Source organism: Cryptomeria japonica, chromosome 10, assembly GCF_030272615.1.
Source record: "Cryptomeria japonica chromosome 10, Sugi_1.0, whole genome shotgun sequence".
NCBI lineage: Eukaryota > Viridiplantae > Streptophyta > Pinopsida > Cupressales > Cupressaceae > Cryptomeria > Cryptomeria japonica.
The window spans coordinates 226,463,153-226,479,165 of record NC_081414.1 but is presented as its reverse complement, the minus strand read 5'-3'; the positions used below and the strand labels follow the sequence as shown (position 1 = coordinate 226,479,165).

The following is a 16,013-nucleotide window of genomic DNA, read 5'->3' as shown; positions in this document are numbered from 1 at the left end:
ATCTGCCATGAAAGGTGAAGAAAGGGAACCCTTATTTGTTAAAGATATTTTGATTTCTAAGGATTGTATGTGGCAACAAAATGTCAGTATAGACCATAGAGAAATGGATTCACGTGTTCAAAATGACGAGTTCAAGATAAAGAAAAATGCTCTAAATCATACACATGGTCAGACATTGATTGATCTTCAAAGTAGTGCTCTATTGCGCGCACACACACCTTGTTTGCGACAGGAACCCCACTTTGTTTTGCTTGCTTCTTTGGTGTTTTGCAATGACCCTATCCTATTGGGGTAAGAAGAGAAAGAGGCCCTACATTTGAATTCAATCATATAAGAGTCTAAAAGGAGAGAAAATTGAGTAATTAGGATACATCGTACAAATGTGAAGAGTCAGTGAAATATTCTGCCCTATGCTGATTGTGAACAGCTATGGTTGTCTCAGACTTGCTATAGATATCAGACCTGTTGCTTTTTTGGGTCTTAACCCTCTTCAGGCTGCAATTCCTTTACCAAGTGTTGTGATAAATAAATTGTTGTCATTTTATGACACCCTTGGTCCATCAATCAGAACCAATCAGAGATATGTTCTATGGACCAGCGCTGCCTCAATTGATCAAGGAGAAAACAATGGAATCATGAAGTGTGAAGTGTTGTCTTGTCAGTTCGGAAGTTCCTAAGTCTTCTCTTCCCTGAAAATCCGGAACCTCGAAGTTCCCAAGTTCCTAAGCGTCCTCTTCCCCGGAACCCCAAAGTTCCCAAGTTCCTAAGTCTTCTCTTCCCCGGAACTCTGGAACCCCGAGGTTCCCAAGTTCCTAAGTCCTCTTCCTCGAAACTCCGAAACCCCGAAGTTCCCAAGTTCCTAAGTCCTCTTCCCCAAAACTCCGGAACCTCGAAGTTCCCAAGTCTTCCGACTTCCAACAACTTTCAACACTTCCAAATGGCATGATCAACACTCAAAGCTCTTAGTGCTCCACCAACTCTTGCCACTTGTAAACTTTCTTTTGTGGAGCTACAAGGGTGCATTTAATGATTTTTGCAGGATTTCCATTAGGTGGAGTACATGTCCATGTTAGACACAATGCACCACTGAGAGGGGGGGTGAATCAGTGGTTCTTAATCTTTTTCCCTTCAACTAACTTATGTGTGTATCCTGGTTATAAGATCTAACACAATGGAGACATACCGGTTAGTGAGGAGACCAACTCAAAAAAAAAAAAATCACACACAAAGAGGCATCTCATAACACTAGGATGTACAAGGAAAACCCAAGATGGGCAAAACCTTGGTGAGTAATGTTGCTGGAGTCTACTACTCCAATCCAGCCTCACAATGAAAACACTGTTACAAAGTTTAGGGCACCAACCCAAGGAGCACCAACCCTTGACTTTAGGGCACCAACCCAAGGAGCTACAACCCCTACTTGATTTATGGGCTACAACCCAAAGGAGCTACAACTCAGTGTTCACAATATAAACATCAAAATTCAAATACATAAGTTGTTATCTTGTTACAAGTGAATCTTGTAACAATTTCATACAAAATCTTCCTTGTCGGTAAGGTATCTCCTCAGCCTTACCAGTTCTCTACTCACTCTGACTGAATCTCCACCAACTAAGTCACTATCCTGCTAGGTCTTCTCTTCTTACTCACTGCTCTCTCTCTTCTCACTGTTGCTGCTTACCGGTCCACCTTTCTCTCTGTCAATTCTCACCTCCTTCAGCTCTCTGCTGCTCTCCACAAGTACCATACTTAGTTGGTTCTATGCCTACCTACTCTACAACTTCCTTCACCTTTGCTCTGTCGGTATGGACACTACCGCTTCTACTCTTCTACTAGTTGAACACTTCAACCTCATTCTACCTCCCTCTTACTCTCTTCTCATATATTCGTGGAGCACTTCGTTGTTTTGCTCTTACATGCAAAAGTAACACTTAGTCACTTTGCAATAGCACAATCTTCTACAATTCAGCAGCCCCAACTAACTCTTAGGCTCATGTATTTATGACCCAAACTTCCCGCAAAAAACCAATTCAAACTTGGCGCCTTAGGGTTTTCTTCACTGATCACGAGACAAATCGAATCCAATCAAATCCAATCGGATCACAACTCAGAGATGTCTATCTGCACATATCTACAATTTACATGCCTTCCAGAACACACCTTCCTTCTTCAGCAGCCTGCAATCAATCTTTCAGCTTTTCTCAGTCAATTGCCATAAATGGCCCAGCTGTCTCCTTCGCCTACTTGGATCCGCACAATCAATCTGTCCTGGATCTCGAGACGCACAACTTTGCAACTCTACCTCAAGCTTTGCAGTCACCATTAATTTTGGACCAATCACAACTACCTCACCGACCTTACTTCACCGACTTGTGCAGGTTTGATCGGCCACTTTATCTTCACGTGGCATCATAGTTGGTATCCAACTCATCACACTACTTTGTCAGTTTAGCTTGGTCATGTTGTGACCATTTCACACATCGCCCCATTGCAAATGGGGACCCCTTCTTTTTGCTTTTTAGGGTTTGTTTTCTAGGTCTTTTAGGGTTTTGTTTGTTAGCCTTTGCATTTTGAGTGTCGCCAAGGGGATCACCTAGATAGCAGGTCCTGCTTGAGTGATGTCCTGATCCTGAGATTTGGCTAAGTCTAGAAAGTCCTGATCCTGAAATTTGGCTAAGTCTAGAATGTCTTGATCCTGAAATTTGACTAAGTCTGGAAAACTGAAAATCCTCCAAAAACTAGATTTTGCAATATAGCTCCTGGAGGTCTGAAACCACTCTCAAACATCCTGAAAGTATATATGGAATATAACTTAAAGTATAAGTGACATTCACTTATACTTAAATGTTATATTCCATAAAATTATCCTGACAGAGAGTGCAAAAAGTCAAATTTCGCTCCTGACCCTTTCAGAGGGTCCAAAGCGAATTTCACTCTTGACCCTCTCAAGAGGTCCAAAGCGAATCTCGCCCCTGACCCTTACAGAGGGTCCAAGGCGAAAATCAATCTAGGACTCATTTCTTGCCTTAGTTGACCAAATTTTGATTTGCAAAGCATTTTGTTTGGACTTTGGAATTGATTGAAAACTTTGAAGAAAATGATGAATTTTGGCCAAGATTAGGAATTTTGCTCCTGACCCTTGTTGAGGGTCCAGAGCGAAATTCGTTATAAACTCCATTTGCCACCTTGTTTGAGCTTGAAACCTTGTTCCTAGCCTTGAAAACGATCTTACCTTGCCCTGTGAAGTGATTTGAAACTTGAAGATTGAGCAGTTTAGCCTAGATTGTGAATTTCGCTCCTGACCCTTGCTGAGGGTCCAGAGCGAAAATCTTATTTGAGCCTATTTGTCACTAATTTTGGCTAAATTTTTTATGTGCAGGGTCTCCTAGAAGGAAGGTTGGACATCATTCAAAGGTTTGGACGCTTGAAAAATGGTGAATTTTGGGCAACAAAGGTAAATTCGCTCCTGACCCTTGCTGAGGGCCCAGGGCGAAATTTTGAATAGCTCTCATCTTGCATGGAAAAAAGTCAAGTTTTGGGCATAGATGAAACAAGGACATCTCCCTTTACTCACCTGAGAAAGTGTCATTTTGAAAAAGTAAAGGATTTTGTTGAAAACTTAAAATTCGCCCCTGACCCTTGGAGGAGGTCCAAGGCGAAAATCTTGTGGGAGGTGTTTTTTGCTTAGTCTTGGTTGAATTGGAATGTCAAAGAGGTTTCAAGGTAAAAAGTGAAGCATTTTGGTCTAAATGGCAAAGTTCGCTCCTAACCCTCTCAGGAGGTCCAAGGCGAAATTCTCAAAACACCTTTTTCTTGCAAGATCAAAGCAATTTTTATAGTTGGAGTAGGTGTAAAGGAGTATGTTTTATTCTTTGAAGATAATTTGGATGACCAACAAGAAGTAACCTAGCCTGGAAAAAGAAAAATCGCTCCTGACCCTTACTGAGGGTCCAAGGCGAAAATCATAAAACCAACAATTTCCTTTCAAGTTTGTGCTAAGGCAAGGTTATACCAAGGTAGAAATGGCCTTCAAAAACATGATGAATAAGGATTTGCTTCCAAAATTTGATGATTCTAAGCCAAGGAAGAAAAATTGCTCCTGACCCTTGCTGAGGGTCCAGGGCGAAAATTTGAAAAACACCTATTTTGCCTTCCAGGGCGAAAAACTTGGAAAGAGGATTTTCTTGCTTAGTTTGGAGGCATAAACATGATCTTGTTTGGTGGAGAAGTTCTTAGATGAGGAAGTGAGGATTTTTAGTCAAAGTTGCAAAAATCGCTCCTGACCCTTGGAGAGGGTCCAAGGCGAAAAACACCAAAATCACACTTTTTCTCCTAAGATGGATAGAGCTAAGTCTGGAACTCAGTGAGAAGACCTATTTGAGATGCCTTGAAGAGATTTTGAACTTTGAAAAATGTCAATTTTGAGCCAAATTATGAAAATTGCTCCTGACCCTTGGAGAGGGTCCAGGGCGAAATCATTAGCAAACTTCATTGAGACCTTGATCAAAAAATTGATATTCTCCAGTTTGCACTAAATCACCAAAATTGCTAAATTTGAGACATTTGGAAAATTAAATTTAATTCTCATTAATTTAAAAGCATTTTGCATTTAATAAATTAATTTTAAGCCTTGAAATAATTAAAAATTTTACCTTGGAGGCACTAAAATTAATTTTTAAAATTAAAAAAAATACAAATGAGCGCTCAAAAGGCATTATTTTGCCTTTATAGGCAAGTCGGCCACCTTTTCAAGGAAATTTTATTTATTTTACCCCTTATTTGCTAGGTCGGCCTCATGGTAAATCAAGGTGAGCGCTCTATAAGAGAGGAGTGTTGTGGACAAATGCAAATCATTCATTCATTGTTTTAAATGCGAATTTGAGGAGAAAATTGGAGAGGCGAATTTCTTGCTAGATTGGAGGATAATTTCCAGATTTTGGAAGGTATTTGAAGGCGAGATTTTGCTAAGTGTTGGAGGCTAAGGTGACTAATGGAGGCATAATTCATCCAAGGGAGGACTATAATCTAAGCCTTGTCCATCAAAATCCGGTCTTCTTTCATCATTTGTCAAGGTTTTGTAGTTAAGCATTCAAGGAGGAGGTATGAAGAATCGTTTTGAAGTTCTTATTCAAGACTTATTGTGATCTCATTGCAATTTTGTAAAATCTAAGTCTTGAAAATCCAATTTCCATTCATAATTAATTTGAAAATGTATAATTCTTGATTTATCATGACTTTTTCAAATTAATATCTTATGTTATACCTTTGGAGAAGTCTTAATTTCTACACTTTAAGATATAATGCTCAAAGACTAATTTTGGAATTTTTGTGTAGGCATTAAATGGCGGCCCGGAGTCGGAAGATCTATTACTTGGCAGACTCTCATCAAAGAAAATCAAGCCAGATCAAGGACGGTCTCCTCCAAGAAGATCGAGCAAGGATAAGGGTGACCTCCTCCAGTCTAGCATCGACAAGGACGGCCTTCTTCGGTCAAGCATCATCAGGAATAACCTCTTCCAATCCAGCATTCCAAGGCGAGGTACATCATCATCCTGCACATCAAAGACAAAAGAAGTCAGAGCAAGGGTTCGTTGAAGAAGCAGATAGTTTCAGAAGAGTTAATTAAAGCTAGCTTCTCAGCATCATCAAATTGGATATCTACCAAGTTGCAAGTGTTAGACGAGGTGGCATCCTAGTCATCGCTCCTCCAGTCAGATTGGTCCACCTCAGCATGTCCAGATTCAATGTACCTAACTCATGGGAGGTGGCACAAACTTCTATGTACCTACCCCAGCTATCCATTGGTTGAATTTTCCAGAGAAGACATGTGTCCAATTAATACAATTATTTCATTGGTCAGAATTGAGTTTGTTGTAACAAACCCTAATTAGGGTTTTCATTGTAGAATCTTGGCCATTGATCTCAAATTGATCTTAGCCATTGAATTGTATTAAGGGCACTATATAAGCCCCGGCTTTTCATTTTGTAAAGGATAATAGAAAAAAATAGAGTAGTTAGAGGGTGAATAGTTAGCTAGTAGTGGATAGTCAGTTGATAGAATAGCAATTAGAGTAGAATAGAAAGAGAAGGCAAAGATTGTTGCCAAGACGTTGTTGTAAAAGACTTGTAGAACTTCATTGAAGAAATGGTGAAATTTATGGGTCGATTCAACAATTTGCATGGTCTCTATACTTCTCATATTTGATTTCATGTTATTAGATGAGTGGAAGAAATGTGTTTGATTGATGGTGAAATTCGTATATCCATACTACTAGCAGTTTGTTGATTGCAGACTTGCCTTGTGTAGTCAACTGGAATCATTCAGCTTAAGCTTCACTTCAATTGTCGCTTCTTCATTGATATGTATCAGCCTGATGGTGTCTATGCCCGTAGTGATGATTTGAACATCATAAAGCTTTCCTTCGAAGATCGCACTAACCTTGTGGAGATGGTCCTGGAATGTCAAAACAAGACTTAGTTAGAATTTCATCAAAGATCATTCATTGCTCCTATATTCTTAGTATCAGAATTAGATCCTTTCCTCGCCCTCGTCCTTTTTCCTTTTTTTTCAAATCTAAGCCAGTGAAATCCTGTGTTCCAACAATATTCAAAGCAAATCAGACATTTAGGTCGTCAAGTGTAAGTCCCCTTGTGATCCCAGCAAATCACAGCATACCACAGAGAGCTTATCCACACGTAGAGATCCTACAGCAAAGAACCTTGAAGTCATCCCGATTGATCCTTTTTGCGACATCTTCAGCATTCGGAGACTTTATTCAAGAGAGGATAAGGTACCTTTAGGTATTTTATTCTGTGTTTGGTTGTGTACAAAATACACATCAACAGGTCACCAACCACACACTCTACCGGTTCCTCTTCACTTCCGGTTAACTAATCTTGTCGATATCTCACATTCTACCGGTTCACTCATCATGTCTGCACTTGCTGAGTTGCTGGTGGAACACCTAAATCGGTCTTCAGACAGGTCTATCCAAATCATGCACATCTCTAACAGATGGGACTCTTCTACACCCGCACCGTGTCCATATTACCGTTGAGACATATTGATGACACCAAGTCATCACACTCCAACTATTCTGCAACAACCTTCCTTCAGCATCCCGGTATCCCAATGTATATTCTTGCAGACTCACTAGCATTCTTCTTTATTAAACCGGTTCTTCCTTCTACAGGAGGATGGTCACTGGGTTGTCATCAATGACAACACATTAATTCTTCTCCCATACCGATCCATCTTCTATACTGGTTGACATCAAACTCTAATGCCAACAACCTCTTGTTCATTAGTTGACATGAATGTCAGTGATACCGGTAACATCCTATACCGGTTTGACATCAATGACAACACAATGCCAACAATCCATGCTTATTTATGGTTACTTGTTGACCTTCATGTCTTGGCTACATGCTCTGACTTTGGAATGTTAGGCAATCCACCTTCTAGAAGTACCTTTCTTCTTGGGGTTGCCTTGTCAGGGTATGGTCGGGTTGCTTGCATGTAAACCATGTCAGGGGCATGCACTTCCCTGCATTCCCTGACTGACATTCGTCTGCACACACTATTGGTGTTGGAAATAAGCCACACCCGGACTGACGATAGACTGGTCCAAGAGGGGCCAGTAGCTCAATGGTAGAGCACTCCAGCAGCGTATGGAAGGTCTTAGGTTCAAGTCCTAGCTGGTCCATGTCTCAACATGGTATCAGAGCCAGGTCCAGGCTAGGAGCCCCAAGCACACGCAAGGTGTGGCTTAAGGGGGGGTGTTGGTGTTGGAAATAAGCCACACCCGGACCGACGATGGATTGGTCCAAGAGGAGCCAATAGCTCAATGGTAGAGCACTCCAGCAGCGTATGGAAGGTCCTAGGTTCGATTCCTAGCTAGTCCATGTCTCAACATGGTATCAGAGCCAAGTCCAGGCTAGGAGCCCCAAGCACACGAGAGGTGTGGCTTAAGGGGGGGTGTTGGTGTTGGAAATAAGCCACACCCAGACCGACGATGGACTGGTCCAAGAGGGGCCAGTAGCTCAGTGGTAGAGCACTCTAGCAACGTATGGAAGGTCCTAGGTTCGAGTCCTAGCTGGTCCATGTCTCAACATGGTATCAGAGCCAGGTCCAGGCTAGGAACCCCAAGCACACGAGAGGTGTGGCTTAAGGGGCGGTGTTGGTGTTGGAAATAAGCCACACCCGGACCAACAATGGACTGGTCCAAGAGGGGCCAGTAGCTCAATGGTAGAGCACTCCAGCAGCGTATGGAAGGTCCTAGGTTCAAGTCCTAGCTGGTCTGTATCTCAACACACACAAGGGTCAAGGCTTCTCTTCCTTGACCAATGATCTCACCTATGCGACCAATTTTCTATATAAAGGTTGTTAAGCCCCATTGTAAATGGTTCTCTCCCTGTTGGCTTGAGTTATTCTATGCTCTTTCACTTCTCTTGAAGACTTGTATTTATCTTGCATTTTTGCAACTGTAAGTTTGGCCATTGGCCTTATAATGAATTGAAATCATCATTCTTGCCTTACTTCAACTTATGCATGTTGTGTATGTGGTCTTACCTTCATTCTAAGTGTATGTTTGTGGCTTTCTTTCACATATGTGTTGTGTTATCCTGTTTCTGGGTGTGACTTGTGGGAAACCTTCTCCCCTCTTGACATTCAGCAAGTTCTAACATCCATACATGCGTTGAGGTCATCCATGCAACTGAAGTTTGTGCATCTCCTAGGTATTTAAGTTGATTCATTGTGCCACTTCGGGTGGGGAGAGAAACATCTCTTATCTTGGTGCATCACCTCCTTTCATTTTAAACATTTCTCTCTTCCCTTTTCCTCTGCATGATGTTAGGATAGGTTCGGAAGTATAATTTGGAGCGTTGAGTTGGTTTAGCACTTGCACTTGGATTGAGAAGGAAGCCGGCCTTCTCCGAAGATTCAACCCCTTGTGCAAGGCCCACACTTCGGGGTTGTTTCCATGTTTCACAAGGTTGTTGAGTTGATAGCTCAATAAGGGTGCAAACTTTGTGATAATAGTTTTTGGCACGCCTAGTGGGACAAGTTCTTCATCAGGCTGAAGATTGAATTCAAATTCAGAATCACATTATTTAAAGAGATATTTTACTTGATAAGATGTAACCCTAAACCTAATTTGTTGCAATTGCGATTCTACGGCAAATTCTAGGGCAAATTAGGAAGGGGACATTACAATTAGGCAGGGCAAGAGTGAAGAATATTAGACCAGTAGAATGATCATTGGCATTGTTAGGAAAATCTTGGTTATACAATTGATCACCATGGAAGGAAAATGTGGAGTAATGTATGTTGATTTATTAATTACAGTAGATGACATTGTACAGTTCCTATTCATTCATCCATTGTCACTCCAAAGATAAGCTTTTGGGTTGCACTATTGTAGCCTTATTTGATCATATACATTCTGATGTATGGCGTTGCAATAACTGTGCACCTTATATGCCTCTCTGCAAGTAGTTTGCAATGGTGATGTTGCCTTAGTGTGGTTGAAAGGTGACCACAGTATCATACTTGGCATTGTGCAACTTGTAACTTGTATCAATCCTTGTGCTCTTCTCCTATTAGATTGCCTTCGCAACACACCATTCATAACTAGTTACCATTTATTGTGCTAGTTTCCATGGAAGGCTGCACATGTTCTGAACTTTACGTTCATGATTGAGTTCACTGTCAGTAAATTTGTATGTCTTTATCTTGCCAAACCTCTAAAACCAATTCAGGATAGAACCAAGTAACTTAAGAGACACATTAAATACTACTTTGATGTAAAATTCTTAAATGCATGGAGAAAATAAACAACCAGCTTTCCAGAATCTCCAAGAACTGGAAATCCTGGGCGTATGCTTCTATAAGTATAGCAAGCCATCTCTGCTATCTGATGGATTTGAATAACATATTTATTAAGCCCCTTGTCAAAAGGATGGGACCTCTCTAAATATAGTAAACGTCACTGCCAAATCCCAGTTACATCATAAGAAATTAAGAGCCTCCTTTGATAAACCTGGAAATGACTTTCCAACAGAACTTATCATTTCCACTGTTATAATCAATTATCTCTTAGCTGATACTAAGGATCTCCAAGACTTCATTCTCAAACATATACAAGAGGAATCATGTAAAGGTGATTATTAAATAACAGAAAGAAGGTTGATCCTTCAGCCAGATTCCATAAAACTAGCAGGCTCGTCCTTTTTCCAAATGCTATGCAAAAGAAAAAATAATCCCACAGAGATGGCCCCTTCATTATCTGATGAAATCAACTGCACTTAAAATTTGATGTCATTTGTTATGGCCTTGACAAAATTCTGTAAACTGGATACAGATTACTCTACTCCAGAATGTAAGAACATTTTTGTAAGAAAAATCCAGTATTTCTCAGTATGAGAAGGAGATTATGTGCCAGATTTGCATTACAGATCCATTCATGATATAATAAATTATTGGGCAAAGCAACATCTTCTAGAATTCATGCAAAGTTCAAAATAGCAAAAGTACATATTCTACTCACTAAAGCTTTTCAAAATGCAGCCATCCCAACCAATCCCTTTGATCTCTAACGATTTCTTATTACTCAGAAAGCATATCATAGAACCCATCTGTACAATTCTTCAACAAACAATGCTGAGATCACAAACTTCCAGAGCACTATTAGGCATCTCCGTATAACTCAACAATCAATTCAAATTGGATAATTATTAAAACAGGAATGGTATCATGGTAGTAACTTTTCCCTTTAACTTCATATACAAGGGCATAGGCACTGTATTAATTTAAGTTTTTAAAGGTAATGATAACAAACAATATCACAACATAGGTTACTGAGGCCTGCTAATCTCATTTAATCAGACAATTACTCTTCATTTTCAGCTCCAATTTGATATGTATATCTCTCATATAACTTGAAAGCAACTATTCTATGTTAAGCAATTCATTGCAAAGCTGTTTATACTTAGATTAATTATTTGTGTTACACACAACATTTTCATAATCTCAGGACCAGAAAAATAATTTATGCAATCTAACATCTAATAATAGATTTTCAAAGAATAATGTACAAGGAGAACAGATGCATATACCAGATCAAGTTCAGCATCCTCTGCCTTCTCAATGGCTTCATCTATGCTCACTACGCCTACCTATTTAAAAAACAAAAATTACCTTTTTCAAGCACATTTCTAATATTCAAACAAAATGATTAATGGGTAAGAACATTTTTCTAAATTCAAAATCAAAGTTTACGGTTGGAAAACAAAAACATCTAAAAAATTACAATTACAAAAAGAAAAATACCATATTCTGTTCCCCGTCTATAAGCCTCACAGATGGTGACCTGTTGATGTTGAAATCATAAGGTCAGCTTTTAGTTCATGATATTGAGGAATATTTTTGGTTTTTGCAAAAGGCTTGAGAAATTCTTCAGACTATATTTTGGGTAGACAACTAGTGCATTCACGGAAAGAAAAAAGAAATATAGTTCATGTATTATCAAGCAGAAAGGTGCGAATAAACTGATGAGCAGGAAATGATTTTAAGTTTATATTCTTTTAAAATATAAAAAATACATCCCTATCCATTAAAATGGAACTTATCCGCTGATAGACAAGTGAAGCTTACAATTTGACAAGACAGTGATGGACATGCTCTCTGTTAAAGTAGCCACAATTTACTGTTCAAAAGAAAAAAAGAATGTCTTCCAAATACATGATGCTGTGAATTCAGACATTTCAAGAGTTAACAAACCCAATGTAATGTCCCACTTTGAAATAGAATTTAATAATAAATAATAATAAAATTAAAATACAAAAGAATAGATATTAAAATTAATATTAAAATATAAAAGAATATAATTAAATATAATTAAAATTTGATTAAAGTTAATGAAAGGTCAAAAGGCATGAAATGATAAGTTGTGACTTCCTCAAACATGAGATATAAAAGGGAGAAGAGAAACTCATTTGATGGGGGGAGAATTTGAAAAATGAGAAGTGCAGAACTGATTTAAATAAGAAGTGCAGATCTGATTATAAAAGATTATGTCCCTTCCAAAGGGCAGAAATAATGAAGAGTTGCACTCTTTCAAAAGGTGCTAATGGTGAAAGTGTGTGTCTCTTGCCAAAGGGCATTACGTTGATGGAGAAGAAAACAAAGTATTAAGGATAAGGGATTACTAGAGAAAGGAAGGACTCGGACAGCACTGTTGCTGCCTCAGTCCACATCTACACCCTGACTAACACGATAGGGGTATAAAACAACCAAAGAAATTCAGAAAGAAGACGTTTCAGGTATGTTTTATCTCCTAAAGGAATGGTAATAATTGTTGCTAAGATATTGCAAAGAGTAATACGTGTATCTAAAGTATGATAGAAATCACTTCAGTATGTCACGAATGTTAAACCATTTCACACAGCTAATTATAACTGTAACAAATCTACTATATAGTTTTCAGTAACTTACTGTATGTCGCATACTCAGAAAATATGCTCGACTGGTTAAACGATACAAACAAGTTATAATGCACGACAGTGTTTAGATTTATGGTTATAATGCCAAATTCGCGTGTGCTTGTATTAAACCGTAATTATTCATCATTCAACCTGAATAACATATTAAACTGCAACTATGTATGTGAATTGATAGAGCTGTGCATTTCTAGTAATTAAACTTAATGTCATATATGTATTTACGATCCCAAGCGGTCACAATCTGATACGCATAAGCAGTTTATAATAGTAATAAATATGAATAATGTTATGCTAAGGAATTGACACTAGACTTTCACAGTATGTCTGATATATTTTGATATACATAAGTAGATTATTATTAAAGTTAAACCACAAATGGCATAAGTGAGCTCCTTGATGATTTCCTTTTCTGTTCACCTGATATAATAACCATAAGATTATACATAAATTGGATAAAGCGAACTGCTGAATTACTGACAGATTATTTTACGGATCTGAAACTAAAACATACTGTACAATCTTATGTCAATAACAATAAAAATGAATCTACTCACTAATTTATTTAAAATCCCGAGAAGGCAGAGTGGTTGGGAGAGGAGGATAACTGTCTCAGTTTTCCACCTACTGATCCATGTAAGATCAGTAGGCCAGTAGGGCATATGACTGCTACTGGGCCTGGTACTGGCAATTAATAAGCCCCTCTACAATCTGAAACTTCCTTGGTTTAATAATTTTAGGGTGAGACAAGGAATGAATTGCGGGGATAAGACCCACACCACTAATAGTAAGCCAAAGGGGCATAATGACTGCCTTTGGATCCAGAGTGGGATGGATGGGCTAACCGGATCATTCCCTATGCTACCAACTATGGTTATTAAAGAAAAAAATAAATGTTATAAACCATATAAGTTGCAATTGAATAAATCTTGTTTCCGCTGCATATGTATAATCTGAAAAAAGTAATTTCTGTATGTTCTACTGTGATTTTTCTTTGAATGAACAAGTAAATATAAGATTATAAACCAAATTGAATTATTAATTCAATATTAGAAAGAAGACTATGTTTCTCTGTTATGACTATCGGTATCTAAGAAGTTGGAAAATGCGATATTTAAGATAGTTTGTCTCCTAATCAATTTAGTTTAAGTCATAAGTATGTTGAGATGGATTAATTATGGAGAAAACAAAGCTAGACCTAGTAGCAGACATTACACCCAGTTATGATTAGCAAGCACCGCTCTTTGATACCGCTTTTCACTATTCTAAGGAAATCACACCAGCCGGCAGTCTGACTGACAAATTTTATCTTCAGATGTAATGATGCTTAATTCAAAACAACACCAATGTAGGACTGTACTACAGAGATGGCAGAGAGCATAATCAAAATTAACACCCATAGGCCTATTATATGCCTTACTTACAAAATTGCAGACATGTCTCTGAATACTTGTAGCTGTTATTGGAGCCTGAATTCCTTCATGTGCATATGTAATATACCAGGTTGATATTTGAATAAATATATGAAATATCCACAAGGATTATACTTGAGGAAATACATCATACATATAGAAAGAAAAAAATGAAGAACATGGTTCAACACACCAAAACACCAAACAGGGTGTACAGCAAGGTAGTTACATTTTTTGCATTTATGATAAACTCTCTAAGCCAAAGGTTTAAAGTTTGTGTGGCATGTTCCATGCAACCATTGGATAACTAATAAGGTGTCAACAGATTATAGATTATATCTATTAGTTGAGCAACAAATACAATAGATTGTGTCCCTACAACTCACAGGGAAAATTCTAAGAAATGGAAAAATCATTTCAGTTCAAAAATAAGATGTTAATTTCATGTAGGCAAATTCTGGGGAAAAAGCTAGTATTACTACTAAAGATGCAGTTCTATAGAGTGCCTATTACTCTTATTTATCCTCTCCGAGTGTTCCCGTGAAAAGCTTGGAAATCAAAACAAGACTAAAAATTATCTTCTGCATGAAATGTGTAGCAGCCACGTTTTTAAAAGGAAGCTTTCAGCAGGGCTTGAGAGGAGGGGCTAGAAGTTTGAAGCACCCAAGGAGAGTTTTTATGTAGCTTTATCGACAAATGGCAGCTAACGTGCGATGTGTTTTTCCTCATATATTGATTTTTAAACCAGAATCCTAAAAAAAATTGTGTATAAATAATTAAAGCTTGTTTTTCATCACACCATTTGACTGCAAAAATCTTCACAAATATCAGCGGGTGTAGAAGAGGAAGGGCCAGAAATTCTTGGCGCCCACATAAAACTAAGCCGCTTTATTGCCAAATGGCAGGTAACATGGTCTGAGTTTTTCTCATATATTAGATTTTCAATTCAGAATCCCAAAAAGCTGAGTATAACTAAGTAAAAACTTGTGTTTCATGAGACTATTTGGCTGCAAAAAGCTCAACAATTTTTTAACTGCGCCTGCTGAGAAATTTCAGTTGCAACAACTGACTATTTTATATGTTCATTTTATGTTGAGACGGCATATTTTGATGAATCAAACAACTATGTGTGCATTTTATATGTAAAATTGGAGAATCTAATAAATCTATGTACATTGTATATGTAAACATGACGAAAAAAATTTCAAAGTTCTGTCATTGGACAAATCTAGTTTCCGGTAAATCTTATAAAAAAATTCAGTCCTGTTACCTGCCAGGCTATATAATAAACTTTGTCTTTTGAGAGCAACAAAAGAATAATTGCTAACAAATTGAGGATAAAATAACGAGCAAGGCTGACAAAGATTGTTACTCGAGGCTGTCGATATCAAGGGCAGGATCGATCAGGTTAGAAGGTTGTGAGTATCCATCTGTCTGTCTCCTTGACCCTCGGAAAGCCCTGGCGACCACCACTAATCCACCCTTGCCACGCGAGTCGCGAGTTTGAGTTCTGCTCCACCGAGTATTCTTGCCCACGCGCAATTGCACTCCTGAGAATGCAGATGATAATGAAGCTGAGGCAGCTGTTTGTTTTACGGTTGCTCTCTGTGAGAAAAGTGCATGGAAAGGCCTTGCTGCGAGCCCACTCATGTCTTCTGATGAATTCTTACTATCTAACCTGCTAATTTGTTCAGTTTTGTATGAGACGGAAACCGAAATTTCAGAGTAGAGATTTTGAGTTTTTCAGGTAAGGTGAGCTTTGGATCTTATCTTTTCCCAGTCATAAAACCGATTGGTCACATCTCAACCTTCATTTTCTTCTACTGAATTCTATATTAGATTTGAGGTAAAATTAAATTTGCATATATAATTTTCTTGTATTGATTTATTTGGCAATAATATTTCAGGATAGTGTTCTCCGCAGATCGAAGGTTGAAAACCAACTAATTAATCTCATCATAATCCAGATTCCCAAACTTAAAGAGTCTTCTATAGAGTGCGTTAGGTGTGGTATAGCAGAATTAGTTGTATTTTAGCAGGAATTATATTTATCAAAATTATTGTAGAACTTAAAAGAGAATCAACTACTAAAATTGTGTT

General features: G+C 38.2%; 1 protein-coding gene across 2 annotated transcripts in view; it reads right to left on the bottom strand.

Annotated features, from left to right (window-relative positions):
- The window catches only part of LOC131077817 (translation initiation factor IF3-4, chloroplastic), a 48,799-nt gene extending 33,015 nt beyond the window's left edge, over positions 1 to 15,784 (bottom strand). The window contains exons 1-3 of one of the 2 annotated variants that reach the window (XM_058015385.2): positions 15,286 to 15,772; positions 11,333 to 11,372; positions 11,119 to 11,178 (exon numbers count right to left, since the gene is read on the bottom strand). In XM_058015385.2, coding sequence (XP_057871368.1) covers positions 11,119 to 11,178; positions 11,333 to 11,372; positions 15,286 to 15,563 — 378 coding nt within the window. In that variant the 5' untranslated portion in view covers positions 15,564 to 15,772. Of the gene's footprint in view, positions 1 to 11,118; positions 11,179 to 11,332; positions 11,373 to 15,285 lie in introns of both variants that reach the window. The other variant, XM_058015387.2, reaches the window with a different exon arrangement.
- Positions 15,785 to 16,013: the final 229 nt, after the last annotated feature.